Source organism: Chiloscyllium plagiosum, chromosome 3 (assembly GCF_004010195.1).
Source record: "Chiloscyllium plagiosum isolate BGI_BamShark_2017 chromosome 3, ASM401019v2, whole genome shotgun sequence".
Classification (NCBI taxonomy): Eukaryota; Metazoa; Chordata; class Chondrichthyes; order Orectolobiformes; family Hemiscylliidae; genus Chiloscyllium; species Chiloscyllium plagiosum.
This window is the reverse complement of record NC_057712.1, coordinates 135335583-135353786: the sequence shown is the minus strand read 5'-3', so window position 1 is coordinate 135353786 and position 18204 is coordinate 135335583. Positions and strand designations below refer to the sequence as shown.

General features: G+C 41.3%; 1 protein-coding gene across 1 annotated transcript in view; it reads left to right on the top strand.

Annotated features, from left to right (window-relative positions):
* The window catches only part of lbr (lamin B receptor), a 100033-nt gene that overhangs the window by 12616 nt on the left and 69213 nt on the right, over window positions 1-18204 (top strand). The window contains exon 2 of the mRNA XM_043687384.1: window positions 15094-15261. Coding sequence (XP_043543319.1) covers window positions 15094-15261 — 168 coding nt within the window. The remainder of the gene's footprint in view (window positions 1-15093; window positions 15262-18204) is intronic.

Sequence of the window (18204 nt, the reverse complement as noted above, 5' to 3'; positions counted from 1 at the left end):
GTTCCAAATTTCCAGCTCAGCACTGTCCCCATGACTTGTCCTACCTGCCTATCTTCTTTTCCACCTATCCACTCCACCCTCCTCCCTGACTTATCACCTTCATCCCCTCCCCCACTCATCTATTGTACTCCATGCTACTTTCTCCCCACCCCCACCCTCCTCTAGCTTATCTCTCCAAGCTTCAGGCTCTCTGCCTTTATTCCTGATGAAGAGCTTTTGCCCGAAATGTTGATTTTTGCTACTCCTCGGATGCTGCCTGAACTGCTGTGCTCTTCCCGCACCACTAATCCAAAATCTGGTTTCTAGCATCTGCAGTCATTGTTTTTACCTAACCAATATTGCCACTCCCCTACTTCTGGTATTAAATGATGAAAAATAAACTCGGTCAAAGCCATTCTGCTGTAATTTCAGATGCTCCTTGTCATCCAAATGTGTCTCTTGTAACAAAACAATATCCATCTTCTCCTTTCTCAGACTCAAGAGTACCTTCTTCCTCTTAATTGGTGAGTGACTTCCCTTGATATTCCAGGTACACCATTTAATCAAGTCATTAGCCATAATCTTCTGCAATTACATTTAAATTCCAGAGAGGAGGAACCCGAACCACAAATTGCTGAGCCTTAGTGTTGCATGGTCCATCAAATATAAAAACGACATAAACTAAAACCACTACATTTAACAAACATACAAAATTATTAAAACTAAAAAACAACAAAAACCAGAAAACAAACCAACATACAAAGCGCCAATAGCGCTGAGTAGGGGAACTCACCCCCTGCCTGGAGGGGGCAACTACCCGCCCCGAACTGCCCATAAATAGGCATCTAACCATCTCAATCACCTTCACTTCTCCCAGCTAGAGCCGCATCACAAGCTAAAAAGAATAACCACCCCATAGAATTTCAATATGAATAAAAAAAAAATTTATTTTAAAAAAATATATTGGTTAGGTAAAAACAATGACTGCAGATGCTGGAAACCAGATTTTGGATTAGTGGTGCGGGAAGAGCACAGCAGTTCAGGCAGCATCCGAGGAGTAGCAAAATCAACATTTCGGGCAAAAGCCCTTCATCAGGAATAAAGGCAGAGAGCCTGAAGCTTGGAGAGATAATCTGGTGCAGTTCCAGTAATGATGGAACTGCACCAGGAAAGGACGAGGGCATTGACTCAGACCCGACCTCCGTGCTGCGACCCGGTGAGCCCTCTCTACCTTCAATCCTCTCATGCCAGTCTCCAAGTCAAGGAATTTCGGAAGCCAATCGTCAACAAATTCAGCAGGCCGCTCACTTTCCTTACCTTCAGGCAGACCGATGATCCAAATGTTTTTTTCTCCTGCCCCTGTTTTCAAGATCATCCACTTGGTCACGCAAATTACGAACCTCCGTCTTCAGGGCTTGGATCTCTTCCTTGAATGAACTGGCATCAGCTTCCACCACTGTGACCCTGTGCTCCACCTCATCCGTCCTCTTCTCCAGGTCTCCCAGCTGCTGCTAATGCTTCTGCAGCATGAGAGAGACGGGAGCCAGCTTCTGTTCAATCTGTTTCCCCAACATCTTGCAAGACTTCGAGAGCTGTTTCACCAGGTCCTGGTGAGTAATCGGCTCCAAGGCTGCTGCAGGCTGAGCTGCAGGCCTGGCCTCAGATGCTGCTCCTCCCTTTTTAGGCATTTCTGGACAGCTGAAAATACAGGTAAGTCAATTTTTAAATGTTTCTTGGGGCTCCACAATCTTTCCAACACCCCAAGAAATCCTGATGACCTGGGTTGGGCGGGTTAAAGGACTGCCCTGTTCCTGCTGCGATGTGAATTTCTGCAGTGTGATCTTCTCAGATCGCCGCCATCTTAGATCCTCGAATAAATATTTTTTAAAAAATCTCATGTCTCCTCCTTCCTGACTTACAATGATAAATGTGAGGAGCCCATGGTTTTCTTGATTACCAGGATTGAGACCATCAGATCAATTGACTCTTTTATTTCTATTCCTTTCTTTGGCCCACTGGGACTTAAAGTTCCTGCTAGCTAACCCAGACCTTTCTCCTTTAGTTTCTCTCCTGTCTTCTCTCATCCTTCTGTAGCTCACTTGCTCAAGAGACCCTTGGTGTTTTTTCTGTATTCTTACAAAACAGCTGACCCCAACGTTCTTCTGAGTCCCTATGTTAGTTGGCATTATTAACAGTTCTCCCCGCTAGTTCTGACGCTCTCTTCAAATGTACCATTATCATCCCCTCCTCAAAAAGATAATCCTTGACTCTACCACCTTTGCAAACAGCCACTTACTTCAATTCCACCCTTCCAAATTTTCATTGATCTTCCTGATACTTCAGATATGAATGCCTCCAATTGGGTTTCCTTTGCTGCCACATTATTGAGCCATTTTTCTTTACTGCCACAGAAGGTTCTTATAAAAATCTCAATAGCCTGTATTGTGGGAAAACTATCCCACATCCTTCTTGACCTGTCTGACCATATCATCCACCTTCAATCCTGTCTGCTTTTTTCCAGCTGGGTGAATCTGCCATTGCAGAGAATAAATCATTTGAAGATTCAAGGATTGCTTAACATTGGCATTATTCAAGTTTATGTATCAATACTGTCCGAAGGAAACTGTTTGGAGTTAAACTTGAGCATTCTTTTGCGCTTCAGATTTCTGAAGTTTTGCCCGTTTTTAGAAAATATTCTACACCTCCATTCTTCCTTCTAAAGTGCATAATCTCTTACTTTCCCACATTGTATTCTGTGCCACTTCTTTGCCCACTCTTCTAGTCTGTCCAACGTCTTCTGTTTCCTGAACATTACTTGTCCCTCCACCCATCTTTGTGTTTTCTGCTAGCTTAGCAATAACATTTTCAGTTCCTTCATCCCACTGTTAAAGTACAATGTGAGTAGTTGTGGTCCAAACACTGACCGCTGTGGAACTCCTAGTCACCGGCTGCCATCCTGAAAAAGACCCACTTTGTCCTCACTCTCTGCCATCTGTCATTCAGCCAATCCTCTATCCATGCCAGTACCTTGAGGTGCTGCGCAGGAGGCTCTTAATCAAAAGCCTTCTGGAAATCCAAATAAATAATGTCCACTGGCTCTCCTTTGTCAAAGCTGCTTGTTATCTCTTCAAAGAATTCTAAAATTTCAGTCATGATCTCCCCTTGACAGAGTTGCGCTGACTCAGCCCTATTTTACTATGCACTTCGAAGCACTCCGCAATCTTATCCTTACTAATGGACTCGCAAATCTTTCCAACAACTGAAGTCCAGCTAACTGGCCTATAATTTCCTGTCGGGGTTTAGATTAGAGTGGTGCTGGAAAAGCACAGCAGTTCAAGCAACATCAGAGGAGCAGTAAAATATCATTTCGGGCAAAAGCCCTTCATCAGGAATATAATTTCCTGTCTTCTGCCACCCTCCCTTCTTAAATATGGGGTTACATAATCCATTTCCCAGTCTTCTGGAACTCTCCCTGACTTCAGTGATTACTGAAAGATTGCCACCAATTTCTTCATTATCTCTTTCAGAATTCTGAGTGTAATCCAACTAGTCTGGCTGATTTATCCATCTTCCTTCCACTTAGATTCTTAGAGATATATAGATGGAAACAGACCCTTTGTCCAACTCTTCCATGCTGACCAGTTACCCATCTTAATCTAGTCCCATTTGTAGCACCTGGCCCATATCCCTCCAAACCTTTCCTACTCATACCCATCAGATGCCTTTTAAATGTTGCAGTTGTACCAGCCTCCACTACTACTCTGGCAGCTTATTCCGTACACCCACCACCCTCTGGAAAAAGTTGCCCCTTAGGTCTCTTTTACATCTTTCCCCTCTCATCCTAAACCTATACCCTCTAGTTCTGGACTCTCCCACCCCCAGGGAAAAAACCTTGTCTATTTACCCTATCCATGCCCTTCATGATTTTATAAACTTCTATAAGGTCACCCCTCAGCCTCCGACACTCCAGGGAAAACAGCCCTAGTCTATTCAACCTCTCCCTGTAGCTCATCCTCCAACCCTGGCAACATCCTTGTAAATCTTTTCTGAACCCTTTCAAGTTTCAGAACATCCTTCCGATAAGGAGACCAGAATTGCACACAGTATTCCAAAAATGGTCTAACCAATGTCCTGTACAGTGACAACATCTCCTTAGTGATGGCCACGACACTCACTCCTGCCCCAACTCTCTTGAAATATCTGGTATGCTGCTGGCATCCTCCACCATGAAGACTGATGCAATGCACCTATTCAGTTCCTCCACTGTTTCTTTGTCTATTACTATTTTAGATTAGATTCCCTACAACGTGGAAACAGGCCCTTTGGCCCAACAAGTCCACACCGATCCTCCGAAGAGTAACCCACCCAGACCCATTTCCCTCTGACTAATGCACCTAACACTATGGGCAATTTAATATGGCCAGTTCACCTGACCTGCACATCTTTGGACTGTGGGAGGAAACCCACGCAGACACGGGGAGAATGTGCAAACTCCACACAGTCGCCCGAGGCTAGAATCGAACCTGGAACCCTGGTGCTGTGAGGCAGCTGTGCTAACCACTGAGCCACCGTTTCTCCAGTCTCTCTTCCTATTGGTCCAATGTCCACTCTTGTCGTTTTCATATATCTGAAAGAAATGTTTGCAATTTTTTTATATTGCTAGTTAGCTGAACCTCCCATTTCTTCTTCTTCCCACATATTGCATTTTTAGTTGTCCTGTGCTGGTTTTTAAAGGCTTCCCCATCTTCTGGCTTCCCACTCATCTTCATCACACTGCATGCTTTTGCTTTTTCTTTTGCTTTTACATTGTTCCTGACTTCTCTTGTCTTCTTGTTGGTATGTTCCTTCTTTCTTGGGTTGAATTTTGCTGTGCATCCTAAATTACCCCCAGAAACTCATGCCATTGCTCATCCTTCATCTTCTCTGCTAGGCTTCCCTTCCAATCAACTCTGGCCAGCTCCTCCCTCATGTTTTACTCTGTTGTAATACTGGTAGATGCAATTCCAGCTTCCTCTCAAATTGCAAGGTGAATTCTACCATCTACTGGTCACTGTCCTGTAGGAGTTCCTTCACCTTAAGCTCCCTATTCAAGTCTGCTTCTTTTACAATCACCAAATCCAGAGTTGCCAGTTCCTTAGTGTGTGTACCCACAAGCTGCTGCAATAAACCACCTTGAGGATATTGTACCCATTTCTTGGTATCCGCTACCAATCTTATTTTCAGTCTACCTTCAGTTTGAAATCACTCATGATTACTGTAATGAATCCTTTTCTATCTCCTGATTAATTTTATTCCCCACATCCTGATTTCTGCAAGGAGGCCTGTGAATAACTCCCATCAGGATTTTCTTTCCTTTGCAGTTCCTCGACTCTACCCACACAGATTCTACATTTTCTTTGACTCAGTATTCGATTTTGATATCTGCTCCATCTGCCTATCCTTCTGATTGGATGCACATCCTTGGATATTTAGTTCCCAGCAATTTTTCTGTGCCCACAGCATCGTATTTGCCAAATTCAGTCTGTGCTACATGCTCATTTAATTTGTTTTGTGTACAGCCTCAGTCTTCTTTTGATAGCCCTCTTTCTCACAGTTGTCCCTGATCTGCTATGTCTGAAATTAGATTCCTGACCGTTTCCTTATTCTTGCTCTTGTTACTGTTCTGAAAAGTATAATAAGCTTTGTTGAGCTTTGCTCCCCTTAAATTTCTGTAATTTTCAATGCAACTGAACCCAACCACTTCCCTCTTTTCCCCCACTATTTAATTTAAAACTCTGTCCACAATTCTGGCTATGCGATCTGCCAGGACTGTGGTCTCAGCATGATTCAAGAAGAGCCTGTTCTGTAAGAGCTCCCTCCTTCCCCAGTACTGACGCCAGTGTCCAGTCTTATGAAGATGTGGTTGTACTGGACCTTTTTAAAGAGAGTTAAAAACTAACAGAACTACCTGACACAGCACCAAGTGTTCTGAAAAAGATGTAATGTAACATTTAGTCGAACAACTTGATTAGTTGGTTATCTGGAGACAACAAAACAAATTTGAATTAGGCCAATCAGTTTAAATTATACCCTGAAAAAATACCAAACTCCCAATCAAGTTTGAATTTAGTATATTGGCAATCTTAAAAGCCAATGACACAATCTGATGCTTTGGGGGGGTATAAGACCGGGGAAAATTGAACAGTTGGGAGAAGAACTGCCAAGCCACCAGCATCTGCAGACTGCCCGGAGAGTAGGTGTCTTAAAGGTACCTTTATCGATCAGTGACCTGTGAAACAGAAATCCCTAAGAAGAAAAGACCAAAAAAGAGAAATTCCGACATCTAATTGGTTCTGTAAACTTGAAGTTTTGGTAAATCTTAATTGGGGGATGTTATCGGACTAGTATTATAGAAGGGAAGATAAAAGATGTAAATAGTTGTTAGTTAATTATTCTCTGTTATACCTTAAGAAATAAAGTAGTTAATTTTTACTTTAAATAGTTCTTGGCCTATCGAATTTTCACAGATTACTACAGGATAAATCTTGTGTTGCTGGCTTAAATTAAGCAGCAGAGTATACCACGTATCGTAACAGATTGGAGGCTCGTCATCAGGACTTGAATTGGTTTAGACAGATTTGAATAGATTTAGGGGGACGAAAAATCCCAGCAGATTTAAACACTTGCAGATTACTGTCCTAGATATTTACATAAAACGTAAGTGAGACAATTTGTTTAATTTTGGTGACTTGTGGTTGATTAAATTAAAAGTGAGAGAAATGGCTCTTAAAATTGCTAAAGAGGTTCTGGGATTTGAAGGTCATTCTCAAAATTGGCAAGAAATTTCGAAGGGAAGAAAAGGCCATACTTTTTAGAATTAGCAAAGAAATTAGATTTGGGTTTAACCAAGGACAAAAATAAAGTTGAAATTGTAAGGGAATTACTCAAACACTTCAGTGTGCCAGAGAAACAGACAAGTGCAGTAGAGTTAGAAAATCTTGAATTACAATTGAGGAAAATGGAGTTAGAAGATAAACAAAGAGAGAGAGAAGGTTCTTAGCTGAGCAAGGAGAGAGAGAAGAAAGAGAGAGTGGAAGAGAGAGAGAATTTGAACTTGAGAATTTGCGACTTAGTCAGCAAAGTCAAGTTAATAGGATGGAGATTAAAAGAGAAGGTGGTGATATGTATAAGTATGTCAAAACTCTGCTACATTTTGATGAGAAAGATGTTGAAGCCATCTTTTTATTTCATTTTAAAAAATTGGCTTTGCAGATGGAGTGGTCTGAGGATTTATGGGTAATGCTAGTTCAGATTAAACTGGTAGGCAGGGTTAGTGAGTTACTGCACTGCCCGATGAGGAGTCAAGCAATTATGAAGAGGTTATACAGGCTATTTTAAATGCTTATGAATTGGTACCAGAAACACATGGACAGCGGTTCAGAAACACAACGAAGGAACCAGGCCAGTGTTGTGTTCAAAAGAATTAAACATAGTCATTTTGATCGATGGGTGCATGTGTTGAAAATAGATATGATCTTTTGAGGCTCAAAGAGAGGTTATTCTGCTGGAGGAGTTTAAAAACTCATTTACAGATATCATAAGAATTCACGTGGAGGAACAGGAAGTGAGAAGGGCAGCAGAATTAGCAGGTGAGGACATGTTGGTACATAAAACAAGCTTCCGGCCAGAATTTTGTCCTGTGAAGGATAGAGTTTGGGCGAAGAGGTGATCCTATATTAGGAAACCAAGAGCAGAGAACACTGGTAAGAGTTTACCATAGGATAAAAAAGAAGCCCAAGAGGGTAGAATGGTGGTGAAAGGCCTCTGATGTTTCCACTGTGGTAAGGTGGGACATGTAAAGTCACAGTACTGATTGTTAAAGAAAGCCATTGTGGGAAAAGATGTGGTAAAAGAAGCTAAGCCAGTGGCATTAGTGAAGGAGACCCCAAGAAGACCCCAAGGAGTGTGCACAGCCTAGGCAGGGGCTGGGTATGGAGTTAGTACCTGATCTCTATCAAGAATTTGCCTTTGTGGGTAAAGTTTACTCAGAACAACAAGGGGAAGGAGGACAAGAAGTTATAATTTTGAGACACAGGATCTAACCAGTCGCTGATAGTAAGGGATGAGCGAATATGCACTCTTTCTGATCTGTTATCAGAGAGTGTGGTAATTTATGGGATAGATGGACAGCAATTTAGATTAGATTACATTACAGTGTGGAAACAGGCCCTTCGGCCCAACAAGTCCACACCGACCCACCGAAACGCGACCCACCGAAGCGCAACCCACCCATACCCCTGCATTTACCCCTTACCTAACACTACGGGCAATTTAGCATGGCCAATTTACCTGACCTGCACATCTTTGGACTGTGGGAGAAAACCGGAGCACCCAGAGGAAACCCACGCAGACACGGGGAGAATGTGCAAACTCCACACAGTCAGTCGCCTGAGGCGGGAAATGAACCCGGGTCTCCGGCGCTGTGAGGCAGCAGTGCTAACCACTGTGCCACCGTGCCGCCCAATAGCGTAATATAAGATCAGGTTGGAGTGCCAACTCAAGACTGGGAAATTACAGTGGGAGTGATTGACAGAGTGTCAGTTCCAGGAATTCAATTTGTTCTTGGGAATGATTTGGTGGGGGTGACACCCCTTGTTGTGGTGAAGCCCAAGGAAGATCAAGAAACTGAGGAGTTAAAACAGAAATATCTTGGTATTTTCCCAGACAGTGTGGTAACCAGATTCCACTATCATAAATCATGCACGAAGCGAAAACTAAAGAGCACGATGAAGGAGTGGAGGTTCAGTTAGCTGATATCCTGTTTGATGTAATGGTGTGGGAAAAACCTGAACAGGCCGAGGGTCAGACAGAAGTGTTTAGTCCTGAAAGGCAAGACGATAAAAGTTATATATGCAAGAATGTGTATTGGGTATGAGCAGGTAGGGAAAGAGTGAAGTTCTGATTGTGAAAGAAGGTTCAGCTGAGCATGACTCAGATCAGATAAGAACTTAGTTAACAATGGGGTGCTGGAGACAAGGATAATGGGTTATCAAGGTGGAAAAGCATTCATTTTGTAAAGCCATTTAACAATATTAGAAGCATTCCATATGGAAGGTCAGTTTAACAAGGTGAAAAGTATTCATTATGTGAAGCCAGTTAAGGTTAAGGACATTCATTTTGGATGTAGGTTTGCTGACTGAGCTGGTAGGTTCATTTCAAGATGTTTCGTCACCCTACTAAGTAACATCTTCAGTGGGCCTCCGGGTGAAGCACTGCTGATAATTCCTGCTTTCTATTTATATGTCTGGGTTTCTTTGGGTTGGTGATATCACTTCCTGTGGTGATGTCATTTCCTGTTCTTTTTGTCAGGGGGTGGTAGATGGGATCTATCTCGATGTGTTGATAGAGCTCCAGTTAGAATGCCATGCTTCTCGGAATTCATGGATGACCTCACCACTCTGCACTTCCACCCTAAACATATTAAAACAGTCGTCTCCTATGGACTAGCCCTATGCATACATCGGATCTGTTCAGATGAGGAGCATCGTGATGGACACCTGAAGGTGCTCAAGGAGGTCTTCATAAGAATAGGGTACAATGCTCAACACGTTGCCAGTTCTGATGGTGCCACAGTGAGAAACTGTAATGATCTCCTCAGGAGACAGACATGGGATACAACCAATAGGATATCCTTCGTTGTCCAGTATTTTCCGGTAGCGGAGGAGCAATGCCATATTCTTTGCAACCTGCGCCATGCTATCAATGAGGATGAGCACCTCATCAAGACCTTCCCTATGCCTCCACTTCTCGCCTTTAAACAATTGCCACCCCTTATAAAGACCATTGTTGCCCTGAAGGCTGGGCAGTTTGCTGTAAACATCGACCACAACACTGTACAACCTTGTCATGGCAATCACTGCAAGAGTGTCGATATGGATACCACTACTGCATGTGGGGCCACCCACCATGTACTCCTGTGACTCAGGCAATGTTGACTATCTCATTCGCTACAGACAAGGATGTCCTGAGGCATGGTATATTGGTGAGACCAAGTAGATACTACAACAGTCGCCAGACAGGATTGTTCCTTCCCGGTGGGGGAATACTTCAGCGGTCAGGGACATTTGGCCTCTGATCTTTGGGTGACCATCCTCCAAGGCAGGCTTCAGGATATGCAACAATGCCGAGTTGCCAAGCAGGGGCTGGTAGCCAAGTTAAGGACTCATGAGGATGGCCTCAACCAGGATCTTGGGTTCATGTCACACTACAGGTGACCCCACTACACTATACACTTTCACACTTGTATACGCACCCACTTGCATACGCACAGACTCTCCAACTCCCACTTCCTTATCCACACACCACCTACAAGCTCACAGGCGTCTAATCCAAAACACTCACTCACACATGCAAACAGACTCTCACACGCACACACACATTCTCTCGCTCAGGCACTTGTGCACACATGTTTATAGAGTGAATTTGCATTGACAGAATTATGTTTGCAGATATATGTTTTCTATTTTGTACAAAAAACACACAACCTGCAGGCAGTCAATCCATGTAATATTTTATAAATTTCCTACTTTGGAAATAGATACAGTCTGACTCAAGCTTGTGATACAGACAGACTAACCTCAAACCTTTAATGTATTGTCTGAGCTGAGATGTCACTTAACTTAGTTTTATAAAACTATCTTTGGATTGTGATTGAAAAGAAATTCTGAGATTTACATATTGATGAACTGAAACCTGCAATCCATTCTAAAAGATGAAAGACTTAACAGCAATCTAGGCTTGTTCAATTTATTATTTCTGTTGTATGACACTTTTTTTCCTATAAATTCTGTGTCTTATGATCCTTTTCCAAAGTTACCTGATGAAGGAGCAATGTTCCTAAGGTTAGTGCTTCCAAATAAACCTGTTGGACTATAACCTGTTGTGTGATTTGTAACCCCAGTCCAGCACCTCCATAACAGAAGACAATCATTAATCTATGCTAATATACTACCCTCAACACTCAGCCTGTTATCTTAAGTAGCATAATGTGTGATACCTTATCAAGCGCCTTCTGAAATGCCAAATAACATTACAAGCATTCCATTCCTTTTAATTGTCCTCCTTGATACCTCATTATCCTCAACAAATTCTAATAAATTTGTTGGGTATGATTTTCCCCTTTCTTCAGTCATGCTGACCCTGCTTGATCATGCATTAAAATCCCCATTACCTTGATTAAAATAGTGTGGAAACAAGACATTTGGCTCAATAAGTCCACACAGACCCTCCAAAGAGTAACCCACCTTTTTCCTCATTTCCCTCTGACTAATGTACCTAACACTTTGGGCAGTTTAGTATGGTCAGTTCACCTGGCCTGCACATCGTTGGATTGTTGGAGGAAACACGAGCTCTGGAGGAAACCCACGCCGACACTGGGAGAATGTGCAAAATCCACTCAGACATCACCTGAGGTTGGAATAGAACTTGGGTCCCTGCTGCTGTGAAGCAACAGGGCTAACACTGAGTCACCCTGCCGCCCCAAATCCCAATCCTTCCGAATTCTCATGCAACTGTCCTCTAAGAATCAAAAAGGGAATTTGAATGATTGGATTATGGAGATTTTACTATGTTAACAATTGGAAGGAAATAATAGATTGGATGCAGTCTACTTTACCAGAATTTGAGCTTTCCTATTAAAATCTACACTAATCTCGTGGCTATGGCTAATAGAATTCAATTAGACGCTGTTGTTAGTTTTTCTTGTGCGACCAGCTGGTTAAGGTAACCAGCATCCCTCATTCCCCATCTGTGCCAGTACTGTTAAATACTCTGCTATTGCCTCCTTTATAAGAGACTCTGACATTTTCCCAATAACATGTTAAGCTAATTGGCCAATAGTTAATTTTTTTTTCTTTCGTTTTTTTTTTTAAGTAACCATCATTAGAAGTTTTCCAGTCCTTTGGGATTTTGATAAGAATCTAATGCTTCTTGGGAGATTACTGCCAATGCATCCACTATCTCTGTGATGACTTTTAATATCCTGGAAGACATCCCATTGGATTCATGGGACATTAAATCCATTAGTTTCCCTAGCACTTTCTCTAATGATAGTTATTATATTTATTTCCTCTCCTCCTCTTAGCAATTTTGGAATGCTATTGTAAATCTGGATCCCCGGGAGGGGCCTCTCGGTTCCGCGATCAGTCAAATAAACACTAGCAGCTCGGACTGGTTTCAGCAAGATTTAACAACAATTTATTACGACGTTGGACGTAACTTATCTAGCAACACTAGTTATGCACCTCCTGTGTATTCTGGAAAAGCTGCTGCATTTTAGCTTAATAGAGATAGGTCTCTTAACAAACAGAACAGTCTTAATTGCAAAATTAAACCATCAAAAGTAACAAAATGGCAAATAGACATAAAATTGAGCCAATGATATTTCCTGGGAACTGACTTATTTTGCACATCTTTATCTCTCTACACCTACGTCTACAAGGTCAGCTAGCATACTTTTAATAATGTCATATCTTGCTTAGTTAATTCATACTATGAACAGGGCATTGTTTGCTAATCTGTTTCAATTAGTTCAGGAATGCAGTTTTTAGCAGGGTTAGATGCCATTATAAACCAAAATTGTTAATTTGCTCCTAGAAGCCATTTTGTTATCTCATGTTATTTGCATTAAGAAGCCATTTTGTAGTTAGTAAAAGCATGCATTAAATGGTTGTTCTTGACAACAATCCAGATTTTAAATCCTCACTATTAGTGTCTTCTACTGCGAAAACTGCAAAGAATTAATTAAATTCTTCCCCCATTTCCTGAATTCCCATTATCTTTTCCCAAGCCTGATCTCTTAGAGGCCTAAGTTGAATCTGGTCATACTCTCTCGCATGTGCTCACCTTTGACACAAAATCCTTTCACAATCTATCTCTGTACTCATTCCTTTGTAATCACACTCGTTTGTGTTTAACACAGTTGTTTCTGACCCAGGTTTATCACTCTTGTACTGACATCATAAATTAAATCTGCCTCATTATATATCAACAGATCCAAAGTAGCTTGATCACTGGTTGGATGCACAACCTATTGTTGTAAGAAACTGTCCTGAACACACTGAATTTTTTCCTCATGACTACCTCCACCAATCAGAAGATCTCAATCTATGTGAAGATTGAAGTCACTCATAATTAATGGAAGTCTTTCTTTATATGTCCTTATTATCTCCTGCTTTATTCTCTGTCCTTCCACATATCATCTGTTTTAGGAAGCCTATAGATTACCCATAGTATGTTGTTTCCCTTTTTGATTTCTTGCCTCTACCCATATGAATTTGGCATCTTCTGATTGTTACAATTCTACTAGGATGACATGCTGGAAATCAAGCACTCCTCTTCCCAGATTAGTACTAAATTTTAGATTTTAAAGAAGTAAAAATAATTCCCCAATTTACCTGGTTGAGAGCAAATGCAGGCTAGATTTCTGTACTTAGTAAAGAGCAAGAATTTGTAATAATTACTATTTTTATATAATTAAGCTCTAACTACAATTATAAAACTTTCAAGTAATACTACAATTAAAACTCAAATCACATAATAAACTTTTAGGCAGCAAAGGGAAAAATTGATTATGGAAAGAGGAAACTGGCTGTTCAGTGGTTGATGATTTTATGCTTCTCATGCTGGTTAGAACATATATCTCTGACTTATCAGTTAAATGTCACAGCTTACTGTAATTGATGAAGGAAAGATGACCTGGTTTTCTTCAGTAATAAAATGTTCTAACTGCAGAGAACAGAGGCACTGCTCCTCAGCTGATAGAAATCAAACACTTTGGCGTAACCTGTAAAAGTCCTAAGCTCATAACCAATTTACATGGGAGTTGACCAAAAAATTGCCCTTGTGCACAGAACCCTTTCATTCCAATTCATCTGCACCCACTTCAATCACTGTGTTCTAGGGGCTATTTACAATGTTTGGCATGAGTTTCTGTTTACTTTCTTTCAAACCATGCAACCATTCTTTTGCTGGTTTTAAAACAGTTCTTTGTTCTTTCAGTCTCCATTCGTTTCATTTAAATTGTTCTAAATACTGCATGCATTCCATTAGAGTGAATTTTGCCTTATTGATTTTTTTTCCACTTTTTCAAATTTTACTTCAGAGGAAAATCAGCTGATGACTTACCAGAGAAAAGTTGCTTTTGCAGCAGCGTAAACACAATCTCTGAGAAACTTTGCCTCCATTCACAAGCTTTATTGTGTTCTCATTTGCTTCTGGTAAATTCACTCTCAATGCAGTAAATGCAATATAGGAGAGAAACACCCAATAATAGTGAGGTAAGTAAGATCGAGTGGTCAGGAAAGATTTTTATTACAGTACTGAAGTCTAAGTGGGGGTTCAGGTTATGGAGCAGGGACCCCTGAGGTTAAGATGATGGAATGCTTTTGTCATGTTCTCCATAATTCTTGTGCAACTATGATATTGACATAGAGCAGGAAAAGTCAGAGGTGTGACAATTACTTATCTTTTCATTGCATTGGTAATTTGCACTTTGCTATGTAAAATGGATGTTTAGTAAAGCCAGAATCAAGTTTTTTTTAAATTATAGAGTCATTCAGCATAAAAGCAGATAACCAGTCCGTGCTGAACATAAGCCCAAATTAAACTAGTCCCACCTGCCTGCTCCTGGCCCGTATCCTTCCAAACCTTTCCTAATTATGTAACTATCCAAATCTCTTTTAAATGTTGTAATTGTATCCACATTCACCACTCCCTCAATAAGTTAATTCACATGAACCACTCTGTGTAAAAATAATTGCCCCTCATGTCTTTTCAAAATCCCTCTCCTCTCTCCCCTCAAAAATGTGCCCCCTAGTCTTGAAATCCCTCGTCCTAGGGAAAAGGCACCTACCATTAACCCTATCTATACCCCTCATGATTTTATAAACTTCTATAAGGTCACCTCTCAACCTCCTACATTTGTCCAAGCAACATTGCTGTAAAGCATGGTCCTTTAGAGCTTGTTCTCAAAATTTAAAAGGCAAAAAATGATCTGACTAATAACCATCAGGTTTTATTTTGTATTCTCCATGTCTGCTGGCTGCAACTGGAGTAAAGTATCTGCTTTTCTTTCAGAGAATGCCAGCCAAAACTTTCTCAGATGGTGAAATGGTCATGGGTCGTTGGCCAGGTAGTCATCTGTACTATGAGGTACAGGTGACTGGTTACAACAAGAGCACCCAGCTGTATGCAGTCAAGTATAAGGATGGAACTGAGCTGGACCTGAAAGAAAGTGATGTCAAGGTGATTTTTTTTGGTGCTGAAAACTTTAAGATATGAAGAAAATGTCTTGCATGCAATTGTACTGTAACCATAACCTTGCATTTCACATTGTTGCTGTACAAATTTGTAGATATTAATTGCTTTGAGTCCTGCATTACCTTGTGTGTTCCAGAATTTGAACTGAATCTGGCTACAATTTAACTAATCGCTGTACGTGTACAAAGTAGTCCTCCAGTGAAATTTATTTCCTTCCTTTGCTCTAGCTTGGGTCTCCTGTGCTGCAGTGGTCTCTGGTGCTACCTAAATTGAGATCTTATATTAGTAGTGTTGAAACAGGCCCATGTATTGTGATGGAAAAATCTGAAGACTCATGCTATATTTAAAATCTTTTGCTGGAGAAAAAACTATTGTCAAAAGAAATTGTTGGAACAGAAAAGTTTGAGTTTTTTTCTTCTCTGCTAACAAATCTATCCTTTAGTTTTGACCCTCTGCATGCTGACTGATCTTTTCACTACACCTACTAATTCCACCTCTGTCCAGAGTGCAGTGAGGAGTGGAAGTTAACACATTACATCTAGTGGCTCTTTGTTCCATCTGCAAATGTTGTTTGACCTACTGAGAGTTTCTAGCAGTTATTTTTTTGTTATTTTTGTTTGATTTTCAGCATCAGCTATATATAATTTTTCAGTTAAAGATATCTGACACTTGACAATCCTCCACTTTTCTATTCTGTTTCTACTTAAGCTGCTAATTTGAAAAGAGTCCTCTTCACATTTTTTTTGAAGGTATTTGCATTGGTACCAGTCATTACCAATGCATCACTCTCAATCATTTTTTCAATATTGAACTTTGATTGTATCGTGTTGTGGGATATGTCAAGCCAAATCTGTTTCTGAATTTGTTCCATGAATAATCTATGAATTTCTGCAGAAATCATTCGAAGGCCCTGTGCTTAAAATTAGTGTTGTTTGATTAGATTAGATTCTCTACAGTATGGAAACAGGCTCTTCGGCCCAACAAGTCCACACCGACCCTCCGAAGAATAAACCACCCAGACCCCCGACTAATGCACCTAACACCATGGGCAGTTTAGCACGGTCAATTCACCTGACCTGCACATCTTTGTGAGAGGAAACTGGAACCCCCGAAGGAAACACTCAATCACTGGGAGAATGTGCAAACTCCACACAGACAGTTGCCCGAGACTGGAATTGAACCCGGGTCCCTGGCACTGTGAGGCAGCAGTGCTAACTACTGAGCCATTGTACCCCCCTCCCCCCCCCCCCCCCCCCAAATCAAATCCCTACTATGTGGAAGCAGGCCATTCAGCCCATCGAGTCCACACTGACCTTCTGAAAGGCATCCCACACCGACCCACCCTATCCCTGTATTTCCCATGGCTAACCTATCTAGCTTGCATATCCCTGGACACAATGGGAATCTACCTAATCTGCACATCTTTGGACTGTGGGAGGAAACCAGAGCACCCAGAGGAAACCCACACAGACACCGAGAAAATGTGCAAACTCCACATGGTTAGTTACCCAAGGGTACAATGGAATCTGTGTCCTTAGTGCTGAGGCAGCGGTGCGAACCACTTGTTTGTAAATCATTCCAAAACACTTATGGATCATCTGAGTGTTATCAGTATTTTCTTCAACTTTAGTGTGTGTCCATAGAAGAGTAATATGATGCCAATTAAAAGAATAGGAGCAAGACTACCTTTTGGGGTAGAGTGAATGGTAACAGATTTCCAAAAGAAAGAAAAGATTAACCTGGTGTGAGAAGTAATGTTATGAAGTGAAGATAAGTTTAAAGATACTTGTCTTTATGAAGAAAATTCAGGACTGGCATTTGTGAAATTCATGGAATAAAAGACCCAAAAATCTGGAGAAATAAATTATTGTATCAAAAAATGAAAGAAATGCAAATGTTGGAAATTGAAAACAATAGAAATTGCTGGAAAATCTCAGCAGGTCTGGTAGCATCTGTAGAGGAATTAGTTAATGTTTTGGGTCCAGTAACCCCGCCCCCTTCCCTTCTGAACTGATGGTGGCCAGGAAAAGGATGGTTTTTGTACAGAAGCTGGGGAGGAAAGCAAGTAAACAATGTAAATAATTGTGTCACTCTTTCACACTGGTGTGGAACTATGTTATACATTTAACCCATGCTGCATTGGAGAACACAATTCATTTTTTTTATAAGTTGTCTTGATGGAAGCTGCGAAAGAATGCAAGTTTCATAGTCACATTTTGGACATGAAAATGTATGTCCTTGTGGAATGAAGAAGAATGGACTACTGGGGTATATCTGACACGATTTGAGTTGGAGGCTGAACTACATACACTGCAACACACCGGGGATGTGAGGTTTACTTTTAGCAGGAGATCTTATGATTTGACCAGAGGTCAGTGGGGGCAATGTGGCTACAGCTGAGACCGATCAGCAGGTACGGAGTGCAGGGGCTCTCAGCCTTTGCATTTGTTTAACAGATTGTCATCCTAACTATTTGAAACAATAGTATTGAAAGTATGATGAGCCGATTGTTCATGGTAATGTTGCACAGAAAGTCATGAAAGCGGGGAACGCAAAGGAATATAGTGATAGTAAGGGGCAGTATAATGGGGGAATCAACACTTTGTGGCAAAGAGTGAGAATCCAAAACGCTTTGTTGTCTGTCCAGTGGCAGGGTTCACTACATTCTCAGCACTATATTGATCTTGCCTCTTAAGTGCGGGTGGAAATGCATTGGAGGCAGTTCAGAGAAGCTTTACTAAGGAGTTGGAAGGTTGATGTAGGAGGGAAATTTGGATAGGCTAGATTTATGTCTGGATCAGTGGTGCTGGAAGAGCACAGCAATTCAGGCAGCATCCGAAAAGCTTCGAAATCGACATTTCGGGCAAAAGCCCTTCATCAGGAATAAAGGCAGAGAGCCTGAAGGGTGGAGAGATAAGCTAGAGGAGG